General features: G+C 38.6%; 1 protein-coding gene across 1 annotated transcript in view; it reads right to left on the reverse strand.

The window, feature by feature from the left end:
• PLCH1 (phospholipase C eta 1) overlaps window positions 1-18,276 on the reverse strand; it is a 200,903-nt gene that overhangs the window by 53,177 nt on the left and 129,450 nt on the right. The window contains exons 6-7 of the mRNA XM_055320875.1: window positions 16,004-16,133; window positions 12,528-12,698 (exon numbers count right to left, since the gene is read on the reverse strand). Coding sequence (XP_055176850.1) covers window positions 12,528-12,698; window positions 16,004-16,133 — 301 coding nt within the window. The remainder of the gene's footprint in view (window positions 1-12,527; window positions 12,699-16,003; window positions 16,134-18,276) is intronic.

Consider the following 18,276-nt stretch of genomic DNA (forward strand, 5'->3'; position numbering starts at 1 on the left):
GTTAAATGAGCAGTGTTTGAGATTACTAGTGTCATAGCAACTTTGGAAAATGATCATCTCAATCTTCCCATGTTACCTTTCAGATTTAATCCATAAAGACATCCCTTCAGGTACTAGACAAATGTACTCCATGAAGCAAAATTAATAAAATTAAACCAATAATCAATGCAAATCCACTGCCAAAATCTACTTATCGAAAGCTAATTGCAATCTGCAAGTTAATGTTTTCTACACAAACACTAAAATTTGCCAATCATAAATATATAGAGAAAAAAAGGATTCCCTACCAAAGCCAGAATGCTCTAGGTAAATCCACACATGTGTGTAGATCTATAGACCTTCCCACTGAATCACAAGAGCAAGCTGCCATGATGATTCAAGATCCCAAAGGTTAGCAAGAGAAAGTGAAACCAGAAAGCTAGGTGAAGCACCCTAGCCTAACAAAGAACTCTGGAGCTAAGGGCTTGTGTTCAAATCAGCAAGCTTATATTATTATTAGTGGGATCTTGAACGAGTCACTTACCTTCTCTGTGGCTATCAGGTAGTTGTGAGAATTAAATGAATTACTATCAACATGTGACATCACAAAGGCAGTTGCATGCTATTACGAGTTGTTCTCAAGGTTGCCGCATGAACATTACATACTTAGTGTCAATGGGAAACGCAAACTCTTTGGGAATAATTTCTTTAATTAAATAGCAACATGTAGGATGTGATGGTTTGATCAAAATTCCTTTGAGCTCCAAGGTCTAACAGTGACATTTAAAAATACTAATAAATAGTGATAGAGGAAGCTAATCCTGTGAGTCCGTATTTCATATTTCAATGCTGTTTCTCAAATATTCTATTATCTCTTAGGTTCAACATTTATGTTTTAGTGAAATCTAATTTTTCTAAACTGTCATTTTTTTTTATGATAGTCACAGAGAGAGAGAGAGAGAGAGAGAGAGAGAGAGAGTGGCAGAGACACAGGCAGAGGGAGAAGCAGGCTCCATGCACCGGGAGCCCGACGTGGGATTCGATCCCGGGTCTCCAGGATCGCGCCCTGGGCCAAAGGCAGGCGCCAAACCGCTGCGCCACCCAGGGATCCCTCTAAACTGTCATTTAATGGCATTTAAATCTTCTGCCAGGGAACAAAAACTCTGTTATTCAGTATTTTTTGTCTGCTAGAAAGAACACAGAATGCTTTTTTCCCCCAAACTAGCCATCAGCAATGGTTGATGCATCCGTTGAGCAAACTTTACAATCCTTACTACACTCAGAGGCTTATATTATCATATAGCATCAGAAAATACTATAGAATAAGTGAAATCATGCTACCCATAAGAACTCTGTTGCCCTAATCAGGCTTTGAGCAGGTCATTAATTTGTCTACTATATACTAGAGAGACTTACCACATGCAATCTAAAAAACAAATAATTTCCCACAAAATAAAAAGAGCCAAATTGATAACAACAACAAAAAAATGCATGTGCCATAGGAAGCCTGAGTTTACACTGCAATTATTTGGTTTATAAGGCTCTTTGTTCAGAGATGTAGGGGCCTTGTCCCGAACAAGGACAGGAGCCCCTGAGATCTAAAAAACAAATAACAAAACACTGTCATCCTGGGATAGAACTAATTGGAGATGAGCGAGAACATGTTACTAGTTCAAGATACAAAGCAGAATGTGTTAAAAAAAAAAAAAGGCAACCTACTTGGGAAATATTCAGTAAATTGGCAAAAATAGCAGTAGATGTTCTAGGAAGCTCACAATTTTCTGGGCACCACATAAAAATAAATGGGGGACAGGCACCCGGCTGGCTCAGTCTGTAGCACATCTGACTCTTGATCTCAGAGTCATGAATTCAAGCCCCACGTTGGGTGTGGAGCCTATTAAAAAAAGAAAGGAATGAGGGACGCCTGGGTGGCTCAGTGTTTGAGCGTCTCCCTTCAGCTCAGGGAGTGATCCTGGGGTCCCGGGATTGAGTCCTGCATCAGGCTCCCCCCATGAGCCTGCTCCTCCCTCTGCCTGTGTCTCTGCCTCTCTCTGTGTCTCTCATTGAAGATAGATGAAATCTTAAAAAAAAAAAAAAAAAAAAGGAGGAAAGAAAAAAGAGGTAAAATGGGGAAATAATCTATTTTCCACCCAAATTCAAATATTAAGGATTAACTGTGAAATACAGTAAAATCTCATAATCATGAGAAATAAAATATACAGTTCATTCAGCTTCCATGCGTCCTCCATCCCTTGGCTTAGTTTATTAACCTTCTAATGGCAAAATCCTACATTTCATAACTGAATTTTTCAGACCTTACTTTAAAAATTATTGTGAGATTTTACTATATGAATGAAGGTTCAACATAGGTTATTGCTCTTTATGGTTCCTTTCCCCTTTGTTTTGTGACATAGCTAATAGGGTGAAATAGAAAACAATTTCTACTCCTATTTCTCATGGAGCTCATTTAAAAGTTTGTTTTGTTTTGTTTTGTTTTGTTTGTTTGTTTGTTTTGCTGTCAATATCTCAACCATTTGCTGTTTCCAACACAGAGAACTGTTCTTTCAGTACCAGGCAATTGGTGATAAAAGAGCTTTAAAAATACCTGAATATAATAATGATGCTTTACATTTATATAATGCACTAAATGCTGTGCAGTTTATAAAGAGCCTTTGCACACAAAACCTTACATAGTTCTTACAACAAGTAAATTGTTCTTGTAAACTTGGTATTTTAATCCCCATTTTAAAATATGAAAATTGATGTTAGGAAAGGTTCATTATCTCAAAGTCATAAAACCAATAGAAGGCAGGACCCAGGATCAAATTTCAACCCTCTGACTTCAAATCCAAAGCCTTTTCTTTTACACTATGCCTATCCTCTAGGAGTTTTCCTTTATTTGTACTGAAAACTTGAAATTGTTTTTTCAAGATAGCTAAAACTCCTAAATCTTAACTTCTTAACTTTTGAGATGTTTTAAACTCTCAAGTTAGTTATTATAGCTCGACTTCTTTGATTATTCAGGTTGGACTCCATCCTCTTTTCCTTGTTTGCTACAATCCTTACTCTCATCCAAAAAAGACTAACCGGCCCTCATATCAAAGGTCAATCCACTTCAGATGGACGAGTAGAAGTCAAAGTCATAGATCTCTACATACCACACTAGTATTCTGATACTGACTTTTCATCCCCAGGCTTCTTGTAAGTTGTCTGGCAAAGCTTTGACAGTGAGTGAGAATTTCAAGACAACGTCAGAAGTAAAATAATTCTATTTCTTATAGCCGTGATTCCCAAAGCACACCAAACACAAAAATCATAATATAATTTGCAGAGAGAATTTTCATATTGCTAAATTCTTTTCAATTCATTTTTATCAAAGTAATATATTCTTAATTAAGAAAGTCAAAACTAAGATGCTTATGATTGGAAACAGAATTCCTTCCCTCTCCTTTGTTAAAGATTTTATTTATTCATTTGAGACAGAGACACAGAGAGAACATAAGCAGGGGGAGGGGCAGAGGGAGAAGGAGAAACCGGACCCCAACCCCCCTGCTGAGCAGGGAGACCGACATGGGACTCGACATGAGGCTGGATCCCAGGATCCTGGTTTCATGACCTGAGCCAAATCCAGACACCTAAACCAACTGGGCCGCCCAGGCACCCCAGAATTCCCCCTTCTATACTGAGAACCACTCTCCAAAAAAAATAATGTCAATATTTCGAGATACTTCCATTGGAAAGAGTCTTTAAATTCCTATTATGTTAACGATGCTAATTTTTGTTTTTATACATTGTAAGCGTTATGTCTTGACTTTTTTTATTGTGTTAAAGATTTAGCCCATCTGGGCCCCCAAACTTTCTCCCTCTCCCCCTCCACCCAGGATAGCTATGTCTTACTTTTTATTAAATTACTATTCGGTGTTGAATTATTCTGATTATGCGAATATTCAACACTGAGTCTACAGTATGATGATTGTGTTTCTTACAAAATGTTTTTTTTTCCAATCTTTTAGTGCAATTCCTACCTGTTTGGTTAATTTCTAGTGTCCTTCTAGTGTCCTCTCATAAATTTTTCCCAGTGACTCTAAAACGGACTCTCAGTCACCAAAGGCAACAAATAACCCATGAACTCCAATTTTTTATCCCGTATCAAGGTCATCCTTCCTCCAGGACGGTGGGATTCCAACACTTGGTTCAGCTTCTGTTCTGACTTCACCCTGTCACGCTCCTCAGAGAATGCCTGGGAAGTAAATTATTTATTTGTTGCATGTATTTTCATCTTCTTCCATGTGTCAGGTAGAACATTCTAGGTCAAAAATCGTTGTTCCTGTGTTTTTGATTTGCAGAGTTGCTGTTGAGAAGTCTGATGCCATACTGATTCCAAACCTTACAGGAGCTGGTTTTGCTTGTTATTGGTCAATGTTTTTTTTTTTCCCCCTCTCTCTTTATGTAAACATTTAGGGTTTCACTTTATCCTTGGCATTGTGAAATTTCAGTATGATTTGTCTCAAGGGAGAGAACCCGGGCAAGGGGCAGGGAGGGGCAGAGGTGGGGATGCGGAGGATCTTTGCAGTCTCCTTGCTGAGCACTGAGCCTGTCTGGGGCTGGATCTCACAACCCTGAGGTCATGATCTATGCCAAAATCAGGTCTGATGCTTAATTGACTGAGGCACTCAGGTGTCCCTCTGTAGATCTTTATATATTCACTGCACTTGACACTCAGTGGCCCTGCCAATCTAAAGAATTCTAACTTTCCATGCTAATCATTTTTGTATTATTTATAATTTCCTCCCTTATATATATATTTTTTATCTTTTTCTGTAACTCTGAATATTCAGAGTGGACCTTTGGATCAATCCACTAATTTCCTTATCTTTTCTATTTTCCATTTCTTTGTTTGTTCTATTTTACAGGCAATCTTCCCACTTTATCATCTAAGCCATGTACTGAATTTAATTCTCTGCTCTTTTCTGCCTCTGAACCATCTTTTGTCAGAGCACATTGCTCTGGCTTCGTGGCTACAATTTTGTGTTTCATCACTCTGATAGATCAATGGCAGTTTTAAAAATTTCTTTGTCCTCTGTTGCCTCTATTCTCTCCAAGTTTCTTGATGTTATTTGTTTACCTTGGTGTCTGTATTTTTATAATAGAGGAGTTCCTCAAACATGCAGTAAACTTGCCTATTTAAAATCCATTTTTTAAATTAGCTGTTTAAAAATGTATTTAAGACCAAGTCAGTAATAGATTAGTTGGAAGCTCTGCATTCATGAGCAGAGCTGATTGACTGGTGGGCTTCACTGTAAAATTCCCTGGCTGTCCTATTTTACTAGATGCCTGATATAAATATCTTCAGGTTTGGGGTTTTTTTCTTGGGGTTAGCTAGTACATTCATTTCCTAGGGCTGCTGTTAACAAATTGCCCCAAACTTAGAAATTGATTCTCTCACAGTTCTAGAGACCAGAAGTCCAAATTCCAGGTGTTGGTGGAGTCATTTCCCTCTGGAGACTGTGAAGGACCATCTGCTCCACGCCTCTCTCCTTACATCCGGCGGCTGCTGGCAAACCTTGGCATCGGGCTTCGTAAGCACAGGCTCTGCCTCCACGGCCACCTTTGGTGCATCTAGGTCTTCTTTCTGCCACTTATAAGAGCACTCACTCATCATTAGATTTAGGGTCCACCCTAAATTTCAATTATCTCATCTCAACATCCTTAACTTTAATTACATCTACAAAGACCTTATTTCCAAATAAGGTCACACTCAAGGTAGTGGGAGTTAGGACTTGGGCATATCCTCGGGGGCCACTATCCAACCTACCATAACTTGTAACATTCTCCTATTTCCTACTTGTAATGTCCCCTACAGAAACCCGAGAGCAGAGTATTAGAAGAGGCTTGTGGTTCTCCCACTTTAGTACACAGATGTTCACTTTGTCCTTGCACTCACTACCCATTTCTCTGAAACAAGACACCCAAGGTTTAGAAGCTTAAAACAACAACCACTTATTTTTTTTTTTTAATCACGTTTATGCAGGATGGCAAGTGGGACTGGGTTTGGCTAGACAGTTATTTTGCCTTTCTCACCTGGGGGTTATTCAAGTGACTATAGGCACCCAGTCCCGACTCCAGTTGGGTGGTCTACGATGGCCTTGCTCACATGTCTGTGGTTGGTGCTGGCTGTTGGTCCTGGGCCTCCTTCTCTGAATGGTCTATCATCCCCAAAAATGCTAACCCAGTTTCCTCATGTGGTAGTTGCACAGTTCCAATAGGGCCGGTGGGGAATCATCAAGCTCCCAGAGTCTCCTTGTTCATCATTTCTGCCACAATCTATCAGCCAAACAAATCCTGAAGCCAGCCCAGATTCAAGGGGCAGGAAAACAGAGTCCACTTCTTGATGGGAGGAGAGGGAAAGTCACATTGCCAAGGGGCATGCATACAGGAACGGGGGAATTACTACAGCCATCCTCACAGACCATCTACCATGACCCCCGCGTTTCCAGTACTCAGGTGTGCCCGGGATGCTTCGGGCTAGACCCTTCTGGGCCATCCTTCCCCAGCTCAGACTTTCACAGTTATGCCAGGATGGAGGAGGGACAGTTGCACTGCTGCGTGTGGTAGGAGAGAGGATCTAGAACCCTACTTCCAACCAACGCTTGTGTTTTTCACCCCTCCTCATCTCCTATGTTCAAGAGCATCGTGTGACTTCAATTCTCAAGCTTTTCTGGTGTTTACCTGGGTGAATGGAGTTGCTTTGTGTTTCTTGCCTTGCGGGCTTGAATTTCAGTGCTCTTGGGTCTCCTTTAGGTCAGACAAATTTCACGGTTTTGTTGTTCCTGTCTCTTCCCCTGTTGTCTTTCTCCTTGCAGTTTTGCGCAGAAGAAAAAAAGGCTTTTTTCTGTTTTTTGGGGTAATTTCAGAAGGAAGTAGAGAAGCATCTCTAAATGAATGGTCCTTCAGTTATCAACTGAATAAGTAACAATTTACCTCTCCAAAATGGCTACCTCTAACCCATTCTAAAATTAAACCTCAGATTTCAAAGCATTTCAATGTATGACTATTTCACAGAAAATGTCATTTGGGAACTATATTCAAGGCAGGAAAAATATTATAAGATGTAATTACTCTGAAAAGTCTCTCAATTGCTTTAACTGTGAATAATTAAGTAAATGAAACAGAAACTCAAGAAGGACTCTGAAAAGAATGCTTTTACGATGAGGAAAATGCTTTTTTAAAGAAAGATAAAGCTACGCTAGCACCAAAAGAGGTAGTTCTAAACAAAGAAGAATTTATAATTATTTCTCATTGAGAGATAAGGTTAGAATGACCATGACTCTCACCAAATCATTCTGGAGTCAGTAAAGGATAATGAAGGGAGATGGTACAAGTGACACTGGTAATTGATTGGAAGAATTAAGGAATATTTTAGCAGAAAGAACAAAGACATAAAAGGGGTAACTGTTAGAAGCATCACAATGAGATAACGTATAGATCTATGTCAGATAAACACGGCAATAATAAGACCAAGGCCCCCTAGCATGAGATCAGTAAAGCCCCGAAAATTCCCCTGGAGTTAACCATCCATATGCATATTTCAGATGAAAGTGCTGCATAAACAGAAGTCTGCTTTTGATTTATCCATGGAGGTGTAGCCTTTGCACTCGGTAAACAGCAAGGTGGTTTTTCAGACTGCAAGGATGCTTCAATAATCCTGCCTTCACTTCCTCTCTCCTCAAAAAGGAAACAAAAGGACAGAAAGAAAGTAGAGGCTTGTTAAGAAAGGCTGTCAGGGGGGGAGGGGGAATGAAATCCAATTATCCCTCCTGAACCAAAACTCTGAAAAGCACTGAACACAAAACACATTCTGCTCCAGTGCCAGGAAATGGATAGTAAATCTGGAGGAGACACAGATTGCTATTTTGGCAAACACGGGGGGACAAATGAAACCAAAACACCTCAACCAGACCTAGTACTTTGGAATCACAGACTAGTGGGTGTCGGTGATCTTTATTTGTGGTTGCAAGGAAGTAGTGAAAGAGAAATGTCAGCAAGCTGGTTTCTTCCTAACTGGCACTTCTTCATGGATATGAGAGAATTTCCCTTAGCACATCATTTTTAAAATGATGATGTCTTAAAAATAAAAGACTTAAATCATACAGCAGTTAGACCTGTCAAAGGTATGAATTCAGGTTTCAAAGAGCTTCAGTGAAACAGAAATCTGGCCCGTGGGCCAATATTTGATTTCACATAATCTCTGACAACATATGTGACCAGTAACATATGAAATGGTATTTCATTTCACAACTGAGTAAATCCGTAAAAAGTTGAATACTCTGGTGTCTACACCAATCATATGCCATCAGAAACGAATGAATTACTGCCATATGAATCGTCAAATTGCCTCCAATTTGTTCCATTGTGAAAATCCCCTTTTAAAACTCAAAATCCCACAAAACTCTTAACTAGTGACTCTCTTGCCGCACATTTAGATTGTGCCCAATTTTTCTCTATTTTAAAGAATGCTGAAATGCAAAACTTCACATGCTTTTTTTTTTATGTATACAATTATTTCCTCACAATGAACTACCAGAAGTAAAACTGACTGGTCAAAGTCTTATAAATCATATAAAATTTGATAATTAAACTATCCCAAAGAAAGATTATACCATTCCACAACTTCAACAGAAATGTAAGAAAATGGACACCATGTCTGATAGTATTATTTTATATATTTTTTGAAATTTTATTTATTTACTCATGAGAGACACATAGAGAGGGGCAGAGACACAGGCAGAGGGAGAAGCAGGGTCTATGCAGGGAGCCTGATGCAGGACTCGATCCCAGGTCCCCAGGATCATACCCTGGCTTGAAGGCAGGTGCAAAATCGCTGAGCCACCCAGGGGTCCCAGATAGTATTTTTTTTTTTTTTATAATTTGGTAGGTGAAAAATGGTCTTCTCATTTTATTTCACATATTTGAATCACTAAATAAGGGTGAACTTTTCAATAGGTTTATTGACTTTTTATGAAATTATTTGTTTCAAATGTTCTGCCCATGTTTCTATTGGGTATTCAATAGTCTACGACAGCACTTTCCATATTAAGGAATTTCACTGTTTCTCCCTTTGTATGTTACAAATATTTTCCTAGTTTGTGCTAGACATCAATTTTATGGTGTTCAATAAATTGAACCACATATAAACTTAAAAGTTTCAAGACACTGATATTTTCCTTTATGGGTTATGCATCTTGATGTATGATAATGGTTTAAAAATTTCTTTCAGATTATGCCCATATGTAGCCTCAAGCTAATTGAGCAAATTAAACTGGATACAGGTAATCGTCTGCCAGGGGCATATGTCATAGAACACTGGCTTCTGTTTTCCCCAACAAAAATTTCCTGGTTGAATGTCAATATAACCAAAACACATGCCCCTTAGCAAGTGACATCCACTATTGCTATTCAAATGGGCTGGGTTAATTTCACGTGTCCAAATGAATTTGAAGTCAGTAGCTTTAAATATTGTATTTTTAATTTGTCACATTAATGCGATGCTTCTGAACATCTGTCAAAGAGCCTTCACATTCATCATTACAATCAGTGTTCAGTTTGACACTGTGAGATTGTAAAAGCAGATATCAGCTTCCTTTTATAAAGTAGGAAACAAAGGCTCGGAAACAGTAATAAATGACCTGCCCAAGATTCTCCAACCAATAAAGCCTGTAGGCTGTGGGTTGTAGGTCTTCTGGGCCCCTGGTCTAATGTTTTTTCTACTGTATTGGAGGAGTTCTCCAGGTGAGAGTGGAAAAGTAGTTACAAAAACAGAGAACGGAGGAGTAGAGATGTATGTAGTCGGGCATATTTTCTGCAAGGGGAAAAAAAATTCTTCTAGTACTCCGTCCCCATGTTCTACTTGTGTTATAGGAACTTTGTTAATGGAGAATTTCTGCCTTTAACAAATTAGCAAACTAATCAAAACAACTGATTTTGATAGAAACATTTTGCTCACACTCCTTAAGAAAGAGACACCAATGGGCAGCCCTGGTGGCCCAGCGGTTTAGTGCTGCCTGCAGCCCAGGGTGTGATCCTGGAGACCCAGGATCGAGTCCCACATCAGGCTCCCTGCATGAAGCCTCCTTCACCCTCTGCCTGTGTCTCTGCTTCTCTCTCTCTGTGTGTCTCTCATGAATAAATAAATAAAATCTTATAAAAAAAAGACACCAAAACCTATCAAATCTGAACCTGTTATTCCTTAAATATATGTGATTGTGGAATGGGGAAAGTAAATCATGACCAAATCTAGTGTATCTTTTCCTGACACCAACCAGGTTTTCGATTCTCCAACACTAACTGGGTGTCCAGCAATGCAATTTAGTTCTGACACTAACTACCTGGAGTTAGGATTAGACCCCACAGCTTAAGTGTTCAGTCCTATGGACTGTTCCACGTCAGATTCTAGTTGCAAATGCACTGTTCAGGCTACCCCCGTTTCTGCTTGGCCTACTACAAATTTAGGGGTCTGTCAAAGAAAAAACAGACAATGGAGCACCTGGGTAGCTCAGTCAGTTCAGTGTCTGCCTCTTGGTTTTAGCTCAGGTCATGGGTCCCGAGATCTCACAGGTCCTGGGATCCAGCCCTGCATCAGGCTCCACACTCAGCAGGGAGTCTGCTTAAAGATTCTCTCCCTCTGTCCCATCCCCTACTTGCGTATGCACACAGAGGCCTATTCTCTCTCTCAAATAAATAAACAAATCTTTAAAAAAGGAAAAGAGAAAAAGAAAAATTAGACCTAGAGAACATTTAAAGCAATAAAAACAGATTTTAATCAGTAACTATTTAATCAGTAACTATTACAATAGGGGGAAAGGGGACTCAGTATATAGTATTGGTTCAGTTCCAAATACAGGGTGGACAAGGGGGATTTATGCACAAGGAGCAGGGTTGGGGCCAGTGGAGGAAACATCAGGGAGGCTAAACCTACCTAATGGAGTTCTTGAAGGGCAAAAAAAAAGTGACCAGATATCACCTGGAAGATGGTGAAAAATAAGGAATGTTCTCAGATATTAAGGTGATCAAGTATCAGAGATGCAGGTTTCGGTTAAAGGGACTTAGCAGGATTCTAGCTACAGCTGGACTCTTGAGGACAAAACCCAACATCAAGATCTAGTCACAAAAAAAGGACTCAGAAGAGTCTGCCTAGAGTTTAGTCAAGGAGAAAGCCTCTGTAGGTCCCCATAATTCACTAGAATGACTCACAGAACTCAGAAAATTGCTTTATTTACTAGGACTAGTTTACTACAAAGTAGACAACTCATGAACAGCCAAATGAAGAAATGTACAGGGCAAGTATGTGGGAAGGTATTCAGAGCTTCTATCCCTCTCAGGGCACACACCTTCCCCTTCCCAGTATGTCCATTTAGCTTCCCCAACCCAGAAGCTCTCCAAACCTCATGGTGTAGGGGCTTTGGTAGAGGTCCCATTACACAAGCATGATTGGTTAAATCGTTCCTGCCATTTGTGACATCTTTAAAACCTAGAGGAAATTATGCTACGTGAAGTGACAAAGACAAATCCTGCGCGATCTTGCTGATAAATGGAACCTAAAAAAGTCAAAAATCATAAAAGCAGAGTAGAGTGTTGGTTGCCATGGACTGGGGGGAGGGTGGAGGCAGGGGGGATGTTGGTCAAAGAATGCAAAGGTTTAATTATGCAGGATGAATATGTTCTGGAGATCTACCGTACAGCATGGTGGCCATAGTCAATAATATTGTGTTATATGCTTGAAATTTGCTAAGAGAGTTGATCTCAAGTGTTCTCACGACACACAAACAAAAAATCATAACTATGTGAGGTGATAGGTATGTTAATTAGCTTGATTGGAGTAATCGTTTTACAATGTATACATTGTATCAAAACCACATATTGTACACCTTACGCACATAAAATTTTAGTCAAATATAACTAAATAAAGCTAAAAAATTTTCACTTATTCTGTTAGAAACAGAGTTTAAGGCAATATAAATAAAAAAAAAAGCAAGTATGAGAAGCCTGAGAGCCTTATTGACCACAATTCAAACCATACAGTATGAAAATTAAAAGGTCTTATTTTAAATATATTTAGGGGTTCTCTTTGCTAATCAGGACTTAATTAGTCTCCTGATATGATCAAATGTCATTTTCCCATCAGAATCATCAATGAGTTTACTCTATTGCTAGTTAAGAATTATGTCATAGTTAATAGCTACCTATATTATTAGTGTAAAGAAAACATAACCATCCTATCTAAAATGAAACACATAAGTTAACATCCATTACTTTGTGGAAAAATGTGCAGATCCATATTCAACATATTTAAGTTAATTATGTTAAGTGTTCAATTTATCACTCCCTCATAAAAGCTGCTAGAAACACATTGTAAATAATTCATAAATAAGATTTTTTTGTGGAATTATGATATTTACTCCTCTGTCCTAAAAATAGACCTATACCCAACAGAAGCCTGTATATTCAAAAGCATTTTTAAATAAAACTTTAATTCCACAATCTAATGATACCTTTTGCTCCACCTTCAAAAACTGAGCCAGTTCTTCCAGAGTTAGGTGATCTTTCTTGTCACTGTAGTTCAAGAGCAACAAATAAAGGTCCCGTCTCAATGACATCATTTTGTAAAAAACACAAAATTCTTCAAATGTCAAAGTTCCCTGATTCTCATCTGTATCTGCTTCCTGAAAGAGGCATAGAAAAACCAAGGCAGTATGAGAGTTTGAAAAAGGAAATTCAGTACTGAGAAAATAATACTTACTATAAAAAGGCTAGAACACAGTTCACAAATGGTACACACATTCTTTTTAAGCACACGTGAGTTGATTTAAGTTAACTATTATTAGGCCACAAAACAAGTTTCGTGTTATAAAGAATCAACCTTATAAAAACCAATTTCTATGATCAACCACAGTAAATTTATAAACCAACAAAGAAAGCTTTTAAAAAAAAAAAGTCTGAAAACACCATAATACATTTCTAAATAGGAAATGAAACAGAAGTGACATCCATATTAAAATTTGTGTCATTTAGTTAAAGCAGTAATTAGAAGGAAACGAAAATTGCAATTTATTAGAAAGCAAGGTAGACTGAAAACGGGTAAGATAAAAATTCAACTCAAAAACTAGAAAAAAATTTTAAAAAAACTAGAAAAAATTAAGCTAAAGAAAATATACAGAAATAAATTATAAACAGAAGCAAAAAGCAATGAAATAGAAAACAAACAGATATACCATCAAAGGGTGAGCAATTAAACCGAAAGCTGATCTTTTGAAGAAACTACTGAAAAAGAAATGTTGGACAAGATGAATCATGAACAAAAGGGAAAAAAAGATATTTAACACAGTATGAAAATGCCAGTCTCTAACCAGTTTCTGAACTGTAATTCAATCAATTATAATTTTTAAATATAACAATCTCTCTTAATTCAGTATAGGTGGCTTATTGCTCTTAAAGCCATCAGGATCATTGGTACCTCCTTGTTTTCCCTCCATAGAAGTATGAAAAATCCATTTGGACTGATTTCTCGTTGAAATCATTTGTTTCTAGCAATTACTGAGCAAGAATCTTTCAACATGGATCTTCCTTCTGACTGGTTGAATTTTTCAGAAAACCCTAAAACTGCTGGGGATATGTAACGAGCAACCAATCCATTTCCACGATCTTCATTTTAAGTGAACACAGTTGTAACTGAACCAAAACTGACTGGGAATGAATGGCTTCTTGAAATGCGTGGGTTTAGTGAAATATATTCAGCTGTTATGGGGTTTTAAGCATAGCTTTGAAAGTCAACGTGCTCATAAAAAAAATGTATTTTTAAAAACTCTGCTAACCTTCAAATAATTATGAGCACACGCTTTAACCAATATTTCAATCATACACAATTTGGTTGTGGAGCCTTCTGTCCTCTTAAAGGTAGAAGGAGAACGGTCTATAGAATATCCACATTTTTGGTGTGTGAGATGCTTGTTTGTGGAGTCACTTACTGCATCTTAAGAAACTGGGTCTAACCTTCAAATTTCTGCCATAACTTTGTTTCAAAATATCTAACCCCGGATACAGAGAAGAAGCATTTTTCAAGATTTCCTTATAAATGCCTGAATAGCTATGAGCAGAGAACTCTGACATTTAAACAATAGCATCTAAAGTCTTCAAAAGTAGCTAACCAGAACTTAAAAGATTAACAAATTTTAGTTGAATCTTGCTCTGCAACAACAACAAAAAAAAAAAGAAAAGAAAAGAAAAGAAAAGAAAATTCTAGGAAGGCTTCAATGTCTGCACCAGCAAATCAGCCAGAAGAAGGATGTTCCTGAAATAATACTAATAAGACCTTTGGCCCTATCACTCCTGTCAAGAGCATTTACACAACCCTGCTGGGTACCAGGCCTAGAGTGGAAATGTTCTTCAGCAGGTCCTACTGCTTATCCAGTCACTTCTGGCTTGATAAGTCTTTAAACCTAGGGCCACAAAAAGAGACCCCTCATGTTTTCTTAAAACTTGTCTGAAGGATTTACTTTGAACGCATAAGACATTTGACACAAACATCTCCTGCAAAATGCTTAGTGCATTAGAAATAAAAGGTGTCTGAAGGGGGAAAAATCCAGACATATCTAACTTCCAAAAAGTACCCCCACTCATTATTTTTGTAGGCAAAGACTTTGCCTTCCTCTTTAAGCTTGGCCTCTCTGACCGAATCAGCAGCCACCTCTTTGCACAATGAGCATTTTCTATGGAAAGGAACAGCTGGGAGTGTGGGGCTCACAACAGGGTAAAGGTGAGATGTCACAGGGAGTGCCAGGAATGTGGCAAAGCCTTCCATATAGTTGAAAGACAGTTCGCTCTACTGTGACAACACATTTCCTCTCCAAAGTCCCTCACTCCATCTCTGGGGTTCCTTCTCCAGCATATGCCTTCCTCTTCTCTCCTTTCTCTTATGCTGCTCTCCAGTGCAATGTGACCAAGCTCCTCTCATTGCAAACCATGTCCATCTAAGAGCTTCCCAAGGACAGGGCCACTGTAAGGTCACAGAATGGAACCAGCCTCCACCTTGAAAGTCATTATGGCAACTCATCCTTCATGTCGTTTCTGCCCTTACCACCTCTAAGAACGAATGGTTAGAAAACAAAAGAGGCACAAAACATTAACCGTCATAAAATATCACACCCTCTGCTTATTTTTACATGTACAAAATACCAGCCGATCACTTAGAATAGAAAATTATTGCAAAACATGGATTGTGCATATGACTTTTCTCCAAATAAGAGCACTTCCTAAATTAATATATTAGCAATTACTCATAATCTAACATTGTCTTGGCACTCACTTAACGGAGCTCACTTCTGCACCTTGGAAGGACTAGATACAACCCCAGCTGGGTGCCACAGGGGAACTTTGGGCCCAAGGATTTTCCTCAAGCGCTGACCAACAGGAAAAGAGCATCTCATCTAATACCAACAGGCAGTTGGAGAACTTCTGGAGAGTTCCCTAAATCACAGGAGTGAGTAATACAGCAGCACTTGTAAGCATCATGGATTCTAAATCTTAAACTCCTCTGAAATGAAACAGAGCCTCTTGAAGACCAGTAACTGCTGTTTTCTCATGTTACCTCATCTTTATTCTAATCCTCACAAGAGCTCTGTGAGGTAGGCACATGAGATGTGATCACTCCCTCGAAGGGGCCTTGATCGAGTTCACTCCATTACCTAAATGCCAGGTAACGCGCTTATAATTACCCTCTGAAAACAGCAACAATTAAAAAAAGAAAAGCAGTTTAGGAAGTGAAATTATGGATATATGTTGAGTGTATGAAATTGGTTTTTTCCCCCTTCAAGAAACAAAATGCCTCTTTTCATCAAAGGAAAACAAAACAATACAGAACAGGTAAGATCAACTTTCAATGAAACAAAACAGCCTTTGAAACACCCCCAAGTACAACAATAACCTCCAATGTGTATTTTACATAAAGTCCAACTCAACTGTGAAAACGTACCTGAAACATTTGTCTGACTTTTCTTCGGGGCAGATTGACATTTAACTTGTGCATCAGTTGGTGTATCTCTTCAATATTCAATAAGCCATCACCGTTCTTATCAGCCTCCTCAAAGGTCTGCTTCACCCACATGAAGAAAGGTCAAGAAAAACACTTTTTTCATCAAAATAAAAACAGCTCTCTCACAGAATACCCACAAAGCGGTCTACCACGAACACGGGACTTGAGAAGAAATTCTTTTGAGGAGGCCCTGCCTGCAACCACAGGCTCGTGAGCTGCCAGTAGGGACAACCACCACCAGGGGAACAAGCACTTGTACATCATTCCCTTCACTTTGAAATGAGTCAAACCGTGTTCCCCTGAGAGCTTCTTTAACCCACACGTTCTTATCCAGTCCATTAAGGAATATGATGTGATGAAACCCCAAATATTTACGCCTTATTTTCTTTCTCCATGACCTTCCATTTAGTATATTTTTACCTCCATGACACCCCACACTAGACAATTTTTTCAGTTCCCTTTGCTTGGCCCACTCCTACTTTTAGAAACTTAGACTGTCTAGTTCAATCTCCTTACTGTCCATGAGAATATATAGCTAGAGGAGAAGGGGAGATCTGTTTAGGATAAATTAGTAAGAGATCCAGGTTTTTGCCAACCTGGTCTAGGACTCGACTCGTATACAGAAGGCCTCTCTCTCTAGACTATGTTCATCTTCCTATTACTAGTCTTGAGGGTTCTTACCTATTAGCACCAAACTTCTAACTCCAGGGCAAGCATGATATGCTAGAGGTTACCCTCAAAATGCCAGTATGATATTAGGTGGCTGAGGGTAGGAAGCTGAGTTTAGATACAAAAGATTTACATCATGTGAACTGAGGTTTTAAAAAATCCTCAGGGGGAATGACTCTTGGGTTGTTCTGCATAGTAAGGAAGCAGAATAAATGGTAACCAGTGGGTGAACAGAAATTTTTTTAAGAATGGATGATTCATAGTTGTTGGGGGTAAATCACAGAAGGCAGGAATCATGTGTATGTTTAGAAAACCAAACTGAGCTTCAAAATTTGAAGGCGGATGAAGAATCAAGAAACAATGGTGGTGGAAGAAACCAGAAAATCAAAAAAGGGAAAGGTATAGGTTTAAAACCAACAAATAGGAGGATGGGAGTAGGTGACAGAAAAGAGTAAAGGGTTAATATTTGCTTATCAAGATGACATCAAACTAATGTTCAAAGTCAATATATTAACAGTCCTCCCTGGGGTAGCACAGCTACACATTTCTTAGGTGATTCAAATTATGATTGTAGGAGACTATACCTCAGGAAGTAAAAATAACCGGAAAGTCTTATTTCTTCTAATTTTATATAGATAGGTCATTTTCATACAGTAAATACCTTGTTTCACATTTTGTTCCCTTTATAATATTTGAAAATAACCAGCCTCATTATTTCTAATTCAATTTCTTCTCAGGTAGGAGCTCATTATACATGACACCTGGAAGTTAACAAGTGACCCAGGATGAGGGTAAAAATAATTGAAGAATCAAAAGAGTGAAACATTTGAGCCAATTACTAGTATCTGATTCTCATTTTTTTCTGTTTTCTGGGCACACCGTGCCCATCCCTGTCTATTTCTTTTGACTGTGGACACTTCTCTGTACCCAACAATGTACTTTGCCAGAGTTCAAAGAAGTGATGAAATTAGTTCAATAGTGATAATACTCTCATCCATTTATTTTATACTTTTTTACCAAAGCCTCTCAAAGTCTTCTCCAGAGAAGAGGCAAAGACAAGCAAACCCTAAGTATGAGTATTTTGCTGATATAAACCCTAAGGGTGGGCCTGTGTCTGCCACGCCTTCCGTGTCAACGCACAAACTGGCCTTGACAATTGGTTTAGGGGATTATGGAACTAGTACGGCATAAACAGAAGTAGAATCAGACCTAGTCCTGATTCTTTGTGGACCTGGCCCTGTGACAAGGGGTCACTTATGTCACTTCTTGGGCCTTCCATTTCTTCATCTATAATGTCAGTGAACACAACTAAATGACCTTGACGTCCCTTCCAACTCTAAGATTCAATGAAAGGAAAAAGCATTCTCTTCCAGTAATAGTACAGATGGTATACGATACAATTACAGGTAAAAGTATTCTGATACCTTAAAGCTATTCTTCATAATTAAGATATGAATGCCCACGAAAGCTCTATATTAGTGACTTGCATCATTATACAGGACAAGTTTGAGAAACTATCATTCTGTAAAGAAAAACTGGGAGAG

Source organism: Nyctereutes procyonoides, unplaced genomic scaffold (assembly GCF_905146905.1).
Source record: "Nyctereutes procyonoides isolate TBG_1078 unplaced genomic scaffold, NYPRO_anot_genome, whole genome shotgun sequence".
Classification (NCBI taxonomy): Eukaryota; Metazoa; Chordata; class Mammalia; order Carnivora; family Canidae; genus Nyctereutes; species Nyctereutes procyonoides.